Here is a 19983-nt window from a genome sequence, read left to right as displayed (position 1 = left end):
GGTCCGCTATTACATGCAAGTCCATGGCGGTAGTTGTTCAGGGGTGTCCGCCATGTTCCTATCCTTGCGAATGTCACCAGTAGGAAGAGAAATGTTTGCAAGTCGCCAAGCGAATACTCAGATCTTTGATGGAACTGGAGACTTCCACAGCTTCGCCCAAGAGCGCTGATCAGCCGCTGAATTAGAGTGACCCGGGTTGCGCTCAATCCAATCCGTGCTCTGCTGTTTAGTAGATGATAGTAACCGGTATGCCGACCTGACGGTAAAAACACCCTTCTTCTCGTAGTGCCAAGACCAAAAATCTCCTTACACCGTTGAGCTAAGGGGAATAGTAAGATTCGCCATCTTACATATCATAGAAGTGCTCGTTCAGGGCACCAAGATCCCATGTAGCCAATGTATGACCAATTAACTCCGACACCATTTGAGGAGTAGTAGGGAATTTAGGACATACCGGGCGAAGCATAAAATCACAAGGAATCCAATTATCATGCCAGATATGTGTGTCGTCACCATTGCCAATCCTCTTGATGAGACCAAGCTTGAGGGTATCTCTCCCCTCCAAAATAGATCGCCATACTTGCGATGGAGATTTCCCTAATTCCGCTTCTAGGATCAAGCTCGAATGATAATACACATCTTTGAGAATACGAGCACTTAGAGAGTTGGGATCCTGAAGGAAGCGCCATGCTTAGTGTGCCAAGAGCGCCAAGTTTTTTTTAGAAAAGGAGGATGACCCCTGGCCTCTGCATCTGGTCGATGCATACGGCCACTTTATTAATTATTCTCATAAGATCTTATAAAGCCATACAACAATAAGACTAAAGTCACCGTCTAAGCAACAGCTGTCGCTACACCTATCCAATTGATGAAGGGGCGCATATAGTACAGGCCTAATACCGAACAGACATCGTAGCCAAAACTAAACATCTAAGACCTGAGGTCCCAACATGGACGCCTGCCGGGTATGGGGTACCTACCAGTCCGGCGCACTCCTCAACCAGGACGCCTGCCGGGTATGAGGCCGTTGCAGCCACCTGCCACCAATCCATCTTCAGAGTTGTACTGTTGCATGTACCGTGTAATTAATTGGGGGAGAATTTCACTTCCCCAGCCTCTGCACCAACTAGGGATGCATACGGCCATTTTAGTATGAGTACCAAGATAAACATGGTCCTCAGAATTTTTTTAATGAGTATCAAGATATTTTTTGATGAGTGGTTCCACCACACACCAAACTTGATCCTCAATAAATGGGGGGGAAACCCCTATGCATCACCTGTCAATTCTAGGAATTGAACCCGGGTTGTTAGGCTGCACAACCGCATGCCCAACCACTGAGCCATGGCTCTCTTTGCATAAAATTGGGGGAGAATTTCACTTCCCCGGCCTCTACACCATCTATGGATGCATACGGCCATTTTAGTATGAGTACCAAGATAAACATGGTCCTCAAAATTTTTTAAATGGGTATCAAGATTTTTTGATGAGTGGTTGCACCATACATCAAACTTGATCCTCAATAAATGGGGGAAAACTCATGTGCATCACCTGTCAATTCTACGAACTGAACTCGGGTTGTTGGGCTGCACAAACGCATGCCCAACCACTGATCCAAGAGCGCCGAGTTAAAAAGCTTAATATATCAAAAACCCTTGCCTCCCATGGATTTGAGTTGTGACATGACCTCCAAAGAGACTCAGGCTGTTTTTCGTTCACCTTTCTTGGATCCCCACCAAAATTTGCGTAGCAAACCATAAATTTGTTGACACAAGCCACATGGAAACTTAAAGTGTGCCATAATATAGCTCGGAATTGCTTGAGCCACAGATTTTATGAGAACCTCTTTCCCTCCAACAGATAGTGCTTTTTCCATCCATCACTAGACTTGATGCCATATACGATCTTTGAGGTATTTGAACGACCCCTCCTTCGACCTACCCACATCAGAAGGGAGCCCCGAATACTTCTCTGATAATTTTTCATTTTGGACATCCAATACCTATTTGATATCTTGTCTTAAGCTGTCAGGGCAACCCTTGCTGAAAAAAAATGTAACCCTTGCTAGCCTGAAGTTGCACAATATTTTTTTAGGAGAGAGTCCACCCTTGTAGCCATAGCTGGAGTAGCATCAAAGAATAATAAATTGTCATCCGCAAAAAGGAGATGATCAACTTGCGGGGCTCCCGGAGCCACATTAATTCCAATGAATATTCTCGGCATGATTGGATGACTTTAACAGGCAAGACAAGCCCTCCAATGCAAGCAAAAACAAATATGGTGATGTTGGGTCTCCCTGCCTAATGCCTCTGGAGGGTTTAAAACTAGTCAGCTGACCACCATTGAACATTATTGCAAAGGACACCGAGGTGACACATCTCATGACCATATCAGTAAACCGTGGATAGATCCCAAGTTTCAACATAACCTCCTTCAAATACCGCCACTCAAGTCTATCATAAGCTTTCATCATGTCGAGCTTGAGAGCACAAAACTGTTACCTTTAACTTTCTCTGTCTTCATATAATGCAAACACTCATAGGCAAAAATAAAGTTATCAGTAATAAGACGGCCTGGCACGAATGCAGATTGTTCTTCAGAGATGATATCGGGGAGAGTAAGCGTGAGCCAGTTAGCCAATACCATTGATGCAATCTTAAAAGATCACATTGCAAAGACTTACCGGTCGAAACTGCTCTAAATTTTTGGACTTGCAATCTTGGGAATTAACACAATGAACGTCTTGTTTATCTCCTCCGGGGAATCAACTCCACTCAGAACACGTAGCACCATATCAGTCACCTCAACTCCGCACAGCTCCCAATGAAAAAAGTGTGCCGGGAACCCACCGGGCCCAGGGGCCTTTGTTGGGAACATCTGGAACAGGGCTGTTTTGATCTCCTCCTTGTTGTAAGGTGCATTGAGCCTACTGTTCATCTGCCCGTCCACCTTCGTATGTATATATGATAATACATCTTCCATCCCAATTGTGTCCTCTAAAGCACATAAGTTTTCATAGAACCTAGTAGTCATATCTGCCATCTCGTGTATATTAGTAGTACACACTGAACCATCCCCACGCTGAAGCTCTGCAGCGCAAAGGCACTGGTAATTGGATACCGACGGCGTTTCCTACAGAGTAGTCTGCTCCACCGCGGCCGCCAATCCTCTGCTACTCAAAAAGAGACTAAAGAAGTAGCAAATGAAAAAAAAAAAAGAGGAAGAGGGATGCCGGACACATAGGGGAGAATGCCCTTGCCTGGGCCACCGATGGGATCCAGCAGAGGGCGAGGCGTGCATGCGCCTTCTTCCACTCGTGGACTGGCAACGCACCACGCCGGTGGGAGGAGCCGGGGCAGCGCCGGCGGGATTCGAGGCCACTGTTAGCAAATAATCTAGCGTGACAGGATCAACACAGTTGTTAGTTTGTCATGTTATTAGTTAGAGTTGTAGCCACAACGTTGTTTTCGTTTCTTCAGTTAGCAACTTTCCTGTTTTCAGTTAGACAGTGCCTGAGAACGCGGTATGTGCGATCCCAAGGCCGAAGCTTCGGGCGAATGCATGCTCACAATCATGGGATGGCACGATCCAGTAGAGGGAGCTGCCTTGACCCGATTTTTCTATTAAGCAAGTGAATAAATAGAGAGAGAAAAGCAGCAGTTCAGTGCGCTGCACAAAATTCAGTCTCTCACGCGTCGTTCCGGCATTGCTAGTATGTAGAGCTAGGATCCAATGTGGTCATCCACGGCTGCGGCACGGTGACGTTCACCGTGCGCAGCGGTGACCAACATGCGCTCACCGATGTCTACTATACATCACGCGCCTCAAAACCAGCATCATCATCCTCAGATAGTTAGATGAGCACGGTTGCACCACCAAGATCCACGACGGCATCCTGACTCTGTATGATCGCCAACAGCATGAGTTGGCTCAGGTACGCCGCAACGGCAAGCGTCTGTATGTCATACGCCTGGATGTCTCGCACCCCGTATGTCTGGCAGCACACTGCGGTGATGAGGCACACCATATTTGGCCACCTGCACTTCAACGCGCTCCGGCGCATGGGGCGTCCGGACATGCTGAGCGGCATGCCTTTGGTGGATCACGTCGAGGAGCTTTGCGACACGTTCTAGGTGGAGAAGCAACGGGATGCACCATTTCCCTCACAGGCATGGTATCGCGTGATAGGACCGCTCAAGCTTGTCCATGCTGACCTCTGTGGGCCCATCTCTCCGGCCACCCCCAGCGGCAAGCGCTACTTCATGCTGGTCGTCGACAATCACAGCCGCTACATGTTGGCCATGATGCTGCCAGCGAAGGACACCGCTGCGGCCAGCATCAAGCACTTCGTCGCCGCGGCCTAGGCAGAGCAGGGTCACGACTGCACATGTTTACGATAGATGGGGGCCGCGATTTCACCTCCAATGCGCTCGGTGAGTACTTTGCAGACCAGGGTGTCTAGAGGCACCTGACGGCGCCTTACTCACCACAGCAGACCGGTGTGGTGGAGCGGCGTAACCAGAACGTCGTTGGCATGGCCAGGAGCATGATCAAGGCCAAGAACATGCCCAGCTGGTTTTGGGGGAAGGCAATGGAGACTGCTGTGTTCATGCTCAACAGATATTACATGCGTGCAACGTCGATGGCAAGACCCCATACGAGGCATGGTACGGCAGGAAGACAATCGTGCACTACCTGCGCGTCTTCATGTGCATCGCCTATGTCAAGAACACGCGGCCGGGACTGAAGAAGCTCGACGATTGCAACACGAAGATGATCTTCATCAGCTACAAGGTGGGTTCCAAAGCCTACAAGGTGTATGGTCCACTGACCAAGCTTTTGTACGCGACACGCGGCGTCGTTTTCGACGAGGGAGCCAGCTGGGACTGGGACGTCGCAGGCAAGCACACAGGCGAGCTGCTCGTCATCCACCACGAGTTGTCGTTCGCTACAGGGGCGGACAAAAACCCTGTCGTGGCAGGGGCTTCGGGCAAAGGCCGGGCAGGCGAAAACTCCGCCATGGCAGCATCACCAGTCGCGTCGAAAAGTGCTGCTATGGCAGCATCTCCAGCGACACCAAGGACCGGTGCCACGACAGTATCCCCGGTCGCTCCCAGACACAGTATACCCTTGGACGAGGTCCTAGGGGGAGTGGAGTTTTTCACGCCACCGATGACGCGGCCCGACCGCTTCGATGCCGACGGTGATCCTGATGTGGGTCACCGTTTGCCCGAGTAAAGGACCTCTTTGGCGGGCCGGCCGAGCCGCCAGAGCCTGTTGATCACCTGCTTCTAGTGGAGGAGGAGACGATCAACTTCACCGACACCTAGCCCCACGAGTGCTTGCGGCAGGCCATGCTGGAGGAGTTGGCGTCCATCAAAGAGAACGGCACCTGGGCTCTCACTGATCTGCCTGCAGGTCACCAGGCAATTGGCCTCCAGTGGATATTCAAATTGAAGAAAGACGCGACAGGCGCCATGATCAAGCACAAGTCGAGACCCGTGGCGAGAGGTTTCGTGCAGAAGGAGGGCGTGGGATACGATGACACGTTCGCACCCGTGGCGAGGTTAGACTCGGTGCACATCATGGTCGGCGTGGCGGCACGGCATGGCTAGGAGATGCATCACCTCAACATCAAGTCTGCCTTCCTCAACAGCGAGCTCAAGGAGGAGGTCCACGTCACACAACCTCCTGGCTTTGCACGGAGAGGCGAGGAGCGCAATGTGTAGCGCCTCCACAAGGCACTCTACGGTCTGCGGCAAGCGCCGCGAGCATGGAATGCCAAGCTCGACCGTACGTTACAGCAGCTTGGGTTCTCAGGCTGCCCGTCGGGACCTGCCATGTACGCACGCGGTGAAGGACATGTGCGGCTCGTGGTTGGCATGTACATCGACGATCTTGCCATCACCGGAGCCGATGCCGAGGTGATCCACAACTTCAAGATGGAGATGATGGCAAGTTCCGTATGAGCGACCTCGGGGTGCTCAGCTTCTATTTGGGCATCAAGGTGAAGCAGGGGGTAGGAGAGATCGCCCTGTCGCAGGCTGCGTATGCCGGCAAGTTCCTGGAGTAGGCGGGCATGGCGAACTGCAACCCGATGCACGTCCCGATGGAGCCACGCATCAAGTTAAGCAAGCAGGGGCCCAAGCCGTCGGTGGATGCGACCGACTACCGTAGCATCATCGGCGGCTCCACTACCTCACCCACACAAGATCGTACATAAACTTTGTAGTAGGATATGTCAGCCGGTTCATCGAGGCGCCGAACACTGCCCACCTCACCTCCGTCAAGCACATGCGCTACATTGCGGGCACCCACGAGTACGGATGCAGGTATGTCAAGGGTGGTGACGGTAAGCTCATTGGGTAACAGTGACTCAACATGGCCGGCGACATTGACGACCGCAAAAGAACATCGAGCAATCTCTTTTTCCTAGGAGAAGCGCCGATCACCTGGCAACAATGTTTTAAATAGCCGGCTATAGCTCCGCTATATCCTTTTCAGCAGGGTGCCGCTAAATGATCGTCTTCATAAATAGCCCGCTATATCCCGCTATAGCCCGTTATAACTCCTCTATAGCTGTTTTTGGAGGCCCGCCGCTATTTTCATAGCCCGCTATTTATTGCTTGGCAATCACACAAAAGAAGATCGTTTCCTTGTCTTCGTGCGAGGCTGAGTACGTGGCTGCGTCGACTGTAGCATGCCAGGCCATCTGGTTGAGCAGGCTCACTAGTGACCTGCTGATGGAGGACGCCAGCGCCACCACCATCTTCATTAGCAACTTCATCGACAACAAGTCTGCTATCCAGCTGTGCAGGAACCCATCTTCCACGAGCGCAGCAAGCACATTGATGTGAGATTCTCGAGGGTGTGTCGAAGAGGGGAAGATCAAGGTCGAGCATGTCGCCACCGGTGATCAACTTGCAGACATCTACGCAAAGTCAGTTGGGCGTACGCAGGTTCAGGAGCTTCGTGCACACATTGGTATGATTCAACTTTAGCTCTCTGTCACGACTAGCTTAGGGGGAGATTGTTAGCAAATAATCTAGCATGACAGGATCAAGAGAGTTGTTAGTTTGTCAGGTTAGTTAGAGCTGCAGCAGCCGCAGATTTGTTTTCGTTTCTTCAGTTAGCAACTTTCCCATTTTCAGTTAGACAATGCCTGAGGACGCGGTATGTGCGATCCCTAGGCCGAAGCTTTGGGCGAGTGCATGCTCATGATCGTGGGATGGCACGATCTAGTAGAGGGAGCTGCCTCGACCCGATTGTTCAGTTAGGCAAGTGAAGAGAGAGAGAGAGGGAGGGAGGGAGGGAGGGAGGGAGAGAGAGAGAGAGCAGTGCGCTGCATAAAATTCAGTCTCTCACGCGTCGTTCCTCCATTGCTAGTAGCTAGAGCTAGGATCCAGCATGGTAGGAGAAAAACTCAAAGGTAACACGCCGAATGATACAACTTGAGCCCTAGGTCGTGGCCCTCCCCCAGTCCCCTGCGCACGCACATCTGCGCCGCCTCTCTCCATCTCCCATGCTTCCGTGCGACGAATTCGATGACTGCTGGTTGCTGCATACTACCCCCGGCTTCCGCTCTCTCGTGGTCTAGCCCCGTCTGCTAGCTGCTCCGTGCTAGCGCAACCACATTGTTCATGGCAGTGCTCCCCATACTCTCCACGGCCGACCTAGCACACCACCGTGCCGCTGCTGCCGGGCGCTGGCCCTGCCTCCGCATGGTCGACCCAGCCATTGTGCTGCTTCTGCTAAGCACTAGCCCTGCCTCCGCTGCGCCCAAGGATGACTGCGCCTCCAAAGCTGAGAAATAATGACACTGCGCGCGGTCTCGGCCACTGATCAATGAGTAAATTCTTGGACAGAGACAAGCAAACAACACTACGAGATGCATTTGAACAGACATCCTCTGTTATGGGAGGAATGGATGCATTTAAACATTGAACCAATTGCCTTGAAAAAAGAATTGTGTGTATGTATGGAGTAAACCCAAATTGATGCGTTTTTATACATGTCACAGAAAAAGAGATGCAGATATATATTTGTTGTCGCCCGGCAACAATAGCAGTGTCTACACATATGGGAGGAATGGATGAGCAAACTGTTGATTCACTATTTTTTTAATCCCTTATTATTATGTTATATGTATTTTTTTTGTTATGTTTTATCTCCATCGTCGGAGGAGCAAACACCCAATACAGTTGTCAATTACTCCCTCCGGTCCTTTTTACTCCGCGTATTAGATTTGTGCCAAGTCAAACTTTGCAAAGTTTGACCAAATATATATTAAAAACTATCAACATCTACAATATCAGATATATACACTATGAAACTACATTTCATAATGAATCTAACAATATTAATTTGACATTGTGAATGTTGATACTTTTTTATAAGTTTGGTCAAAGTAGAGATAGTTTGACTTTGAAGAATACTTATATGCAGACTAAAAAGGACCAGAGGGAGTGATATACAAACTACTCATCGGGCCCACATCGTCTAAAGAGTCTCATCGAAGTTGTACACGTCGGACAATTTTATATGAGCCCATGGAACAACTAATTTTATTCCGACAATAAATTGTACAGACTTATTGAGCAAAGTATGTAAATCCAAAGAACAATTATTTATACACATGGAACAAAATCTATGAACTTGCAGAACAAAATAGATGTAGCCATAGAGCAAATTATACAAATTTATTACCCCTACAACAATGATCTTGATTGGAATAATGTCTTGGATATTAATCTGTGTCTTGAAAGTCAATTGCTTTTTGCTGAAATTTCTTCTTCAGGAACCCTCAAGCATTTTGCTAGTTGCAACAACATGTGTACTCCTACCATTCTCTCGAGTATTTCTAACTTGTAAGCTAGAGCTCTGATCTTGTATATATGGTCCTACAAACTCTGGGGGTAGTTTCCCTCTCTATTGAAATCTTTGAGTCCCTCTCAAGGGTGGGATCTTGAGGTAGATATAATGTCAACTTTGAAAGATAGTTCTCACCTTCTTTTATTATAATAGTTTTCGGCTTGCTCTGAGGTATTTTCATGTTTTATCTGACCTTCATTTTTTATGTGGTATCTTCGATTACTACAAGAACAAACAACACAGACTCTCTTACTTCTAACCAGATGAAAGGAGGGGTACACTTTCAGCTATACAAAACTTTAAATAGTTGCAAGGTCAAGCTTGCTTGGTAACTGTTATTGTAGGAGAACTGCTATTAGTGTGTCCCACAAAGGTGTACTAGTGTAGAGGTGTGAATTAGTACCCATAAAAGGCCACCGTCAATCCTTGTTAGTTCAAATTAATTAAGTCAATTTGTTTTTCTCCAAAAATATTCAATTATTTATCATAATCATTCAGTGGCATTTTGAAAATTAGTTCAATTACTTTAATTAATGAGGGTCGGTGGCACAACTTATTGTGGCGCTTAATGCAATCCCTCGTCTATCAGGTCCACAACTAATATTTGCAGTATGGCACCAAGTGCTTATAGACTACAATGACACGCTTCCAAGCACTTGTGGACCATGGTGGGATGAGGAAACCCCTTGTTTTGTGAAGTCAATGGCTTTGTGTAGCTCCTTAATAAGCGTGTGTAAGGACAGTGTGGTGTGTTTTGTGCTCGCTCTGCTCTGTATTATTGTATCCTAGAGAAGGCTATTGATGCATACTCTCTTTTGGATTTTCCGAACTACCTGTCCCATGCATTTTGATGGCAGCCAAATATGCAATTATATTACAGGATATCGGATACTACATCCATCCATAGCATTTGGCGTTGGTTTAGTTTAATTTAGGACCAGCCAAAACCTATAAAGAGTAAAATGCACGGGCAGTACATGAAATTGGTAGCGAGTGCCATTTAGGTCACCGAACTCCCAAAATGTGCATTTAAGTCCCTAAACTTGCTTATGGGTTCAAATAATACATCCAAATTTTCATAACCCATGTTAAATGGCATGGGTGGAATGTTGACTGTGTGTTCACGTCCACATGTCAGGTCCACCTATCTTCCCCCTTCCTCTCTCTCCATTTCTCTCAAATGATCTCTGCCGTCGCACTCGCCCAAATCTCGCGCTGCCAAAGCTCGCCCCGTCCGACGCGTCAAGCTCACCCTGCCTCAGCGGCGCTCTGACCTCGCCCTATCAGCACCACCAGAGCTCGTCCCGACTCCGCTCTCATCCTCTCCCCCATGGTCACCAGCGATCACCTCCCCCTTACCCCTCCTGCCTCTCTTGCTCTCCCATCCTCCGCTCCACACGTCAGCATCCCAGTCAGAATGACGCGTATGCAATTTAAGGTGAGTTATGGAGATTTGAGTGTCACATGAACCAATTAGCAAGTTTAGGGACTCCAATGTGCATTCCGGGAGATGAGAGATCACTCCATAGTTCATGTACCGCTGGTGCATTTTACTCCTTAATAAAAAAGAACGGAGGTACTTCCTCCACCCCAAATCTACAGCTGGTGTATTATATAGGTGCATAGCAAAAGCTATGAATCCACAGCAACCAAGACGATTTGTAATTTTAAAAAGAAGGAGTAGCATGTACTGGAGTATTGTTTATTTATTATAGGCAAGGATGCCCCCAACCTTTACATGCATAGAGATGGAGTACACAAGTGAAAAGCTAGGTACCGTGCAATTATTCATTATTTTTATATAATAGGTCTTTTGTATCTAAATACTTGTAGTTGGAGAGAACTAGACTAGTTCCCCCAACTACAAATATTATGGTACAGAGGAAGTATATAAGTATGCATGGATTCACACGCAGATGACAGAGGTGCACGGCTGCTGGGGTGATCAGATCAGATGACAGGGTAAAACGGGAGCGCCGCAAGGCCACACAAGCCCAAGGGCGGCGAGTCCCTAAGGACATAGATGAAGCCTTTGTCACCCCACTTGTCAGTCCACGAGTTCTTACCGATCCAGTACTTGGTTCCGTCAGGCTTGGTCCCGTACCCGACGAGGGCCATCGCGTGGTTCTGCGCTGTCTTGCACGCCCCTTTAGTGTAGACGCCGGACCTGGAGCAACCGGCGTTGTACACGCCGCCGATGTAGTGCTGGAAGCAGGGGTCACTGTAGTCGAAGGATACCGCGACGGGCTGCTGCGCCACGGCCTCCATGAGCGCCGCCTCGTTGCCGGGCGGTGAAACCTTCTTGTGGCTGCTGAGCTTCACCGCGACCGGCTTGGCCGTTTGGCAGATGCCGGCATTGCCGGTGTAGGGGTAGGCCGCCTCCGTGGTGATGCCACCATTCTGGATCACCCACTTGAAGGCATTGTCCATCCAACCGCCGCCGCAGCCGTATTTAGTGCTGCAGTCCACCAGCTGCTGCTCCGACAGCACCGGTGGCGATCTGCCGGTGCTGATCGCCTGCGCGCTCTCCATCGTCGCCACCGACGTGAACGCCCAGCAAGACGCTGCACGCGCGGACACGTAAGAATAAGATAACACTTACTTATTATTAGCTTGCATCAATGGAGTAGACGACGACAACTCGCATCGCATGCATGATTTGTTTTGGATGTTGTAAGATGACACTTACAACAGCTCGGCCCTTGATTCTTGGCTGCTGTGACAACGCCTTTCTCCCTCCAATCCACGCTCGCAGGCAACACCGCCGTCAGATTGGTATTGGTACGACGAGGTGGCTCTTCGACGGCGGCGTTGCCCTCGTGGACGGGGCCAGCGCGAGTTGTGATCACCGTGGTCTCCTCCGACTCCCATGACGACTCGTTGTTGCTGCTGTACATGGCCATGAACTCGTCGTGGGTGAGGTCGGTGAACGGGGTCTCGCCAAGGCGGTAGCTCATCCGGCTGTCCCGGTTCGCCGCCTCGATGAACTCCATGTTGCTCCGGTACACCTCGAACCGGCGCAGCTTCTCCTCCATGGTGGGGTACGACCGACCGTGCGCCGCCATCCACCCATGGAACCTCCCCAGCATCAGCAGTGCCTCACCATCCAAGCCATGGTCCAGGGTATGTGAAGCTGATGAAGCCATGGAGGGGATGAGGAATGCGGCTGCCACCAGTAGCGGCAGCGGAGCCAGAGCCATGGATGAGGACGGCGAGCGCATGAAAGCCATGTCAGATATGGATGATGTTTAGCTACCCTTGGGTACAGCCATTTATAGAGGCCCGGTGATCGATGGATCTCACTACTGATTGACGTCCTCCTCTTGCAATTGGTGTGCTGTCTTTTTCCATAGACTTGAAATCCATGCCCGATACGGATGATGTTTAGCTACCTTTGTGTACAGCCATTTATAGAGGCCTGGCGACAGATCTCACTACTGATTGATGTCCTCCTCATGCAATTGGTGTGCTGTCTTTTTCCATAGACTTCTAGAGTGAGCCTCAGATCACATGCTGGCAAATAACCCACCGAAAACACTATATCTTCTTTTAGGCATAATTCATGGATAACAGGATTTGAAGGACCTTGCTGGGTACAGTGGCATCTTTCACACCTTCACTACCACACCAGCCATTTATAAGTGCTTAATTCCCTCCAAGTTCGTATAGTTTAAATCAAATGAAAGAAGAGCATATATCAACCTCATGGAAGAAAAGTGCCGGCGTCAAGTGCACTTAATTTTTTGAGATTAACAATATTAAAAATATGAGATTGGCAATTATGATATATAACAAGTACCCAAAAATAAGATCTTTTTTTTCTTTCGGGTACTCCTTTGACTCACAACAAGATCAGACTTGTTGGTTTATCTTCTTCTACTATTTTTAAATGGGAAAGCAATACCTTATTCAAGCATTTTCTTCTCCCCTTGCACCTGAATTTTGCTCCGGCCTCCTCTTGCCAATCCAAGGATTGCGAGCTCCTTCTGCGCCTCCGACGAGGTTGGATCTTGGGAGTTCAGGCTCTTGCAAGCTTCTCTCCGTTGCCGAACTTTTATCGAACGCCGATTACGGTTAGCCAGCTTGTATCTTGTTTCTCCCTCATTCATTGTATCACGCGGGATCAAATGGCTCTTTCATTATTAACCCCTTTGCTTCTCGATCCAATCCTACCGCTTCCGCTCCAATGGAGGGCCACTCCTCCGGTAACGCCTCTCCTGCAAGCTCCCGGGATCACCTTTGGGACATGCTGGATCCCACGAACCAGGGTGTTCACCATCCAATCGTTGTCAACTTGGCTCACAAAAAAAGAGTAGAAGAAGCTAAACCAGCAAGTATATTGTGACACAAAGTAGTACCACAAAGGCAAAAAGATCTTATTTTTATGTACTTGTTGTATACCATAATTGCTAATTTCATACTATTATTAAATACTTTTTATCTCAGAAAATTAAGTGCACCTGACGCCGACTCTTTTCTTCCATATGTTTGATATATAGTTTTTCTTTCATTTAGTGGAAAATATTAGAACTTGGAGGGAATTAAGCATATGCCGATGGCGTGGTAGCGAAAGGTTGTTCAGATTAATCCATCCATCAATTATGCAATTCAGATCTACTGTCTTGGGCTGTTTGTTTGCCAGCCTGTGATACAAAGCTCATTGTAGGGGGGGAAAGATAGCTAACGAGGACAGCTCCAGATCCGTGCTGGATCTGGGCCAGCGGGCTGGACGTGAAGCTGTTGCTGTTGCTGGTTGTTCCGGTCTAGTACACATCCACGTCCTGAATGAATGCGAGCGCTACCCGAAGGCTAGCTTAATTTGCACTTCAGTGCATCGGGCTAGCAAGATCTTCGCCATCCTCTTGTATTGTGTGACACCCCAAGAAATCGGTTTGGTCATGTGTTGCTCTTCGCGGCTCGAGACGTCGATGCCCCCAGCGCCCTCTTATCTACCATGCATCCTCTCCTCATCGTTGTCTGTGTTCGTTGGGTGAAGCCCTCGCAGTGGGTGGTGGGAGGCTGACGTGTTGACGGCGATCACCATGGTTGCACATCGGAAGGAGGCGGCGGTTCTGGTGGGCCGTCTGTTTAGCGCGTCAGTGACCTCGCTGTGAATTGAAGGGGACATCGAAAGGTTCTTGTGAGGGTATCTCTCTCTAGACCCGGTGGTTGGCTTTGGCGATGAAATACAAACTATGGACAACGGCTTGATGCAAATTAAGGTGAGGTTGTGCAGCGGCGGCGACGCATCGCATGTAATTACTGGGAACGAGAAAAAGTGGTGTTGACAACACATGGCTAACGTCGATGATGATGCTACTTGAGCACCCGGGATTGAGCTCCGGGGTGATAGCCTAGGTCTGACCCGAGTTGGTTATACCTGGCAATGACGACGTTTTTACGTTGTTACCTTGTTGAAGGCATTGTTCAGATATGCTTAGACTGGTTCTTCAGGGTGAAAACACAGATTCTGGCCTTAGGTGGTTGGATCCGGTGATGGCGGCACTTGAGCATCGCTCCCTTCCTGAAGGCGTTGCTATTGAAGAACTTCCTCGTTCATGTGGTGCCATGAAATGGTTGGTGCAGATGTGGTCATTGTTGCAGTTTATTGATCGTGGATCTGGTCGCTTTCTTCATTTTTTTTCTCCTCGTCCATGCATAGATTCGGTCCTATATGAATTTCCTATTTGTTGGCATGTTTTGTGTGTGCATGTGTTGGTATTGGCTGTGTGCATCCTAATTATGCAGAAGCAGGTGGTGTGTTTTCATTATAAGTGTATCATCTTGATGCTCCATTTAGAGCCAATAAAATCCACTCTATCGAGAGAAAAAAAAAACAAGAGGACAACAGTCAGTGAGGTTTGCTTGATGCCAGTCAAGTGCTCTAACCACTAGGTTAGAGAACCTTTCGCTATATGTTTTTTATTACTGGTGTGAGTGTTGCTCTAATTAGATGAGATTCACTAGAGCTAAAAGGATACTCTTTGTAAGATAAAGTCCGTGTACTCTTAAAAGTGCATTTATTAAGTACATGGGCGGGATGGAAAAACATGGCCAGTTGCCTTTGAATGGTAAAACAGCAAGTATTGTAAAAGACATGTCTATATACCACACCTGAACATTTTTTTCCTCCCCATACCCAATTTTTTGGGACCATTAGATCTCCATCCAATAGTGGATAGCCCATCTTGTTCCTTCATTCTACTACATATGCACTTCTTTCTGTCTAATTAAACTCACCCCCACCCAACCCTCCCATCTTTTCTGGTAAGAGCCGCTACCCATGAATGCATGCATGGACCATGCATGGAGCCCCCAGCCCTCAGCTACCCTATCCAAACAGCCGACAGTGCTGCCATTATCGTACGTGTTGCCTCATCACTCATGTGCCGACCATGACCTCCACCATATAAACGTGAGAGATGTGAGTCAAGTCGACAACGATTGCATTAACTCGTGATTGGGGCGTGACGGGTAGGACGCACTGTCAAGGGTAGAATCCGTATGTGTGACTTTCACTTTCACTATACACCCCTTTCACTTCCCCTTTCGTGGTGTTATTTTATCAAATCAAACTCCAACTGGCAACTGGTGCAAGATAGAAGGCGCACTGTCAAGGGTTGAATCCGTACGTGTGACTTTCTGCTAGCTAGCTGCTACAAATTCAGTTTTCACACACAGACAAACAAATCCGTGTGACTTTCTGCTAGCTAGCTGCTACAATTCGCAAAAAAAGAAGGGGTAGGGATCAACCACATTGGTACGCGATACATGGGCAACCATTGCAATGGAAAGAATCAATCAAAACGCTGTATTTAGATCACTAAAGTAGTAATCTAAACGCTCTTATATTTAGATCACTAAATATAAGAGCATTTAGATCATTTAGATCATTTAGATCACTAAAGTAAAAATCTAGTATAAGAGCATTTAGATCACTAAAGTAGTAATCTAAACGCTCTTATATTTCTTTACGGAGGGAGTAATAGATTAGATAAATAACCGGAGCTGACCAACTAATCATCAACCCCAGGAACGGGGGCTCCTTGCCTTGACCTGCTTGTTGATGCAGAGAAGGAGGACGATCCCTCATTCCTGCGGCGGCACGTCGGACGACACTGGCAGGTACCTGCCCTGCCGCCCGCATCCATGGCCGCCTCCACGCCGGGGATGACGCAGCTCCTCACCTTGGCGTCCATGTGGTCGGTGTCCGCGTCCACAGGAGTGTGCACGGTGCACCCACACCTTATACCTGTACCTCCAGCTCCAGCATGGACCCGTAGGCGATGTCAGTCACGGGCCACTGGTGGCGCTCGGAAAGGTGGCCACGGAGCGCCGGCGACGGGCCGAGGAAGCCCTAGCCAGGCTCAGGGCGGAGACACGGCGCGTGCAGGCACACCGCACACCAGGCGGTGGTCGCCAACCATGTAGTACACCACGAAAATTCCGCAGCGGTACGCCTCCTAGGGGCAGGGCACCCTCACCGCTAGCAGGTAGCTAGCGGTCACCGGTAATCCCCCTCGTCGCACTGATGCCGCGTGCTTCGCCCGGCGCTGCACAAGAACCAATTTTTTATGTGTGAGAGAAGTAACCAGGAGGATGAGAGAGAGGTGCACACACGAACAACAATTATTGCTACCAGGAGCACTAAACCGAACATGTACTACAATCCTAGCTATAAATAAGATTGCTGAAGAAATGTAACATGAGACTTTCTATATTGCAAAAAATGGGAGACTAAAATACTTGAAAACTTTGGGAGGGTTCCACACCAATACACCCAAAAAATGGGAGGCTAAAATAATTGAAACTTGAAAACTGATGCTAAGTTTGATGCAAGCGAAGATGTCGGTGGCAATCATAGAAGACAGAGAAAATGCTAGAAATTAATTGAGCCAACTGAAGATAAATAGTCACTTTACCTGTCTAATTTCATGATACTGGTACAGGACAATACTTGATCAATCGAGCGTAAGCTACTTGAGAGATGCGAGATACCACTCTTCCCACGCAGATCCTTCTCCCACCCCACACCAGATCACCACCATAGATCTGTCCTCCTTCTCAATCAGCCCCACCTTCCCGGCTTCTCCCGCAGCCATACAAATAAACCCAGTCCCAACCAGCAGATAACCAGATACCAAGGACAAGGATACATGGCGGAATATCCAGTGAAAACCATTAATCAGTAAAAATCTAGAAACTTACAAATTGGGACGTTGGATTTGCTAACCAGCCACTTAAGCCCCTTTTTCACATAACCCCTTCTTCTTACTCACCCGGGGCAGGAAATCCCTTTGACGTCGGCAGTCCATGATCGTTTCGTCTTCGATCTAGTTGTGTGAGGATGCCGCCGCCGGCTGCTCCACCGACTGTAAGCCCCTCGCCCTCCTCCGGACTTGATGGAGAACGTCGTCGCTGCTCCATCCTCTCACATGGACCCGCCACCTCCTAGACCTGCATTGGCCCTCGTCGACACGCTCGCTGCCGTCCTCTCCCGTGCCCCCGCCTCGTCCTGGACCTAAACCGTTCATCGTACTCGATGCCCTAGCTGCTACTCCCTCCGTCCCATAATATAAGAACGTTTTTGACACTATGGGACGGAGGGAGTACATCCCATCCAATGCACCCATCTCCTCATAGCCCTGCACGGGTAAGAACTGAAATTCTTCTGTTTTTATTATTTTCTCCATTAATTGATATAGTTTAACAAGGCAAACTAATGATGCATATGTACCGATTTTTTGTTCCATTACAGCAAGAGGTTGAGCGTGGCTGTGATTTGGTTTTGCAAACCCACAATAGCAATGATGGAGGAAGCAGTGACACACAAATCCATCCTCCCCCAATTAATCTCAATAGCTTTAGTTCTCCAAAAAAGATAGCTACCAGCGGCCAATTTTGTGTGAGTATCATTATCACTATAACATTATTCAAATTTCTTTAACAATTACTAAATGGTGTAGAAAATTCATCTTGCAATTGTAGGGTTCATCATGTGCACCTGAATGTGATGAGAACATAAAGCCAACTATTGGTATGACATCTGATAGTTTGGAAGTCGTCGAGGAGTTTTACAAGGCTTATGCACGCAAAGTTGAATTTTCAGTCTGAACTGGGCAGAAGAAGACCAAAGATAACATTGTGGCCTGGAGGCGATTTCTTTGTTGCAAAGCAGGTTTCCGAACAAAGGAGGAAGAACAGAAGAAGGATTTGAATGGAGAGAAGATAAGGACACAAACAAGAAAAATCACAAGATGTGGTTGTGAGGCCATGATAACTGTCAAGCGCATGCAAGATGGCAAGTACAAGATATCATACTTTCATGAAGAACACACACATGAATTTGTCACGCCTAGCAAGCAGCATTTAATCAAGTCGAATAGACAAGTAAGTGAGAAGGCCAAGAACGCATTATTCACATGTCATGCGGCTAGCATTGACACATCTAGGGCCTTTCAATTGCTTCGTGTTGGTGAGGAAGGATTTGAGTTTGTGGGGTGCACAAAGAGAGACCTGCAGAATTATCATCGTGACATGAGAAGTACTTTCAAGGATACAGATGCTCAAATGTTCATTGACAACCTCAAAAGAGGAAGCAAATCAATCCAGAATTCTTCTTTCAGTATGTTCTTGATAATAAAAACCGTCTGATACATGTGTTCTGGCAGACGCTTTTTGTAGAAAGAACCTATGCTTTGCTAGGAGAAATGTTGTCTTTTGACTCTACATATAGCACTACCCCTTCACGGGAATAAAACACCACATGGGATCTGTTTTTTATAGTGCCGCCTCGATTGTTAATGAGAAGGTAGATTCATATCAATGGGTGTTTCAAACATTCTTGAAAGCAATGGATGGAGTAGCACCAAGGCTTATAGTAACTAATGAAGATGCCAGCATGAAGTCTGCCATTGATGAGGTTATGCCAAACACAGTCCTCTGACATCTGCAACCGCGTCCTTTGACATCCGCAAGACGTCGTGACGGTACCTCTCAAGGTGCAAAACGTCGCCTCTGATCTCCAGGTGCAAAACGTTAGCTACACGATTGCAACTCCTTCCTACACATCGCACAATTTTTTGCGCCTCCGGCGATTGCGACTAAACCAACTACGACGAATTCTACATCGACCACGGCTACATCACAATCGGCAACCTCGATATCGACCACACGTCTACGTCTACGTCTACAGCAACACATCGGCAACAACTCCAGACAACAGCGTCCGCGTCATCACCAGCGTCCATGCCACTCCCGTTGTGACCGCGGGAGGGAATAGAAGAGAGACAAGGAAGACACCAGAAGGGGACGTAATCACCGTCATAGGTGCCGACCCATCAGAGACGCAGTTGATGATGGCGCATAGGAGAAGGCGACAAAAGCGCAAGACTTTAAATTCAGTCGCAATCATTCGCTTCACTCCTTCTACGACTAAGGGGAAATGTTAAAAGTATAATTATGTTAAGTTTGAGAATAGAAGTTTGAGATAGGAGATAGGTTTAAACCATGTACGATTTGCCTTCTAATCCAAATCTCTCCCTCATATTGTACTCTACATATACCCCTACGAGGGTTAGAACAATACAACATAACAACCTAAATATTATAGCCATCCTATAAATTCTACAACTCTTACTATCCTAGCCTCATTCTCATCGAAGTTCTTGGTCCCATCCATGAGTTCTTTATACTCGAACTCCTCTGGCACCCCTCGAGATGCTCCTCGGATCAATGGCAACCCTGACCTTGTTGCTCCTCTTCTTCCTTATGTACATCAAAACTACACCAAAAGATCGAGTGTAGGGTGAGCCAACGGTGATCCCTATCTTCTAGCTAGATAGACTAGTCTTTTAGAGCGCTCATCGAGCTGCTCCACTACCACGTTCCAACTTATTATGCTACTCAACTGGTAATGAACTCTAGTGGAAATTGAGAATCCAAAGTAGGCCTCGCTGCGACGAGGATCACGAAGATGTCAGGGTCGATTGGAGCACGGTTGGCAGGCTTGCTATTGTCATCCACGACCATTATATTTGTCCGGTCTTGGAGATGACAACTTAATATATATATGTCCTTGCAGTCAAGTCAGAACATCTGACCCAATGTCCG

The 19983-nt window shown here is 48.0% G+C and overlaps 1 protein-coding gene across 1 annotated transcript; it reads right to left on the bottom strand.

Annotated features, from left to right (window-relative positions):
* Positions 1-10552: 10552 nt before the first annotated feature.
* Positions 10553-12111, bottom strand: LOC119340058 (ervatamin-B-like). The gene is made up of 2 exons (XM_037611969.1): positions 11561-12111; positions 10553-11435 (listed from the first exon to the last, which is right to left on the bottom strand). The coding sequence occupies exons 1-2, from the start codon at positions 12099-12101 to the stop codon at positions 10822-10824; spliced, it is 1155 nt and encodes a 384-aa protein (XP_037467866.1). The 5' UTR covers positions 12102-12111; the 3' UTR covers positions 10553-10821.
* Between the last annotated feature and the right edge of the window lie 7872 nt (positions 12112-19983).

This window comes from Triticum dicoccoides, chromosome 7B (genome assembly GCF_002162155.2).
Source record: "Triticum dicoccoides isolate Atlit2015 ecotype Zavitan chromosome 7B, WEW_v2.0, whole genome shotgun sequence".
Classification (NCBI taxonomy): domain Eukaryota; kingdom Viridiplantae; phylum Streptophyta; class Magnoliopsida; order Poales; family Poaceae; genus Triticum; species Triticum dicoccoides.
Note: the sequence above shows the minus strand (reverse complement) of the source record. Positions and strands in the feature narration are given on the sequence as shown.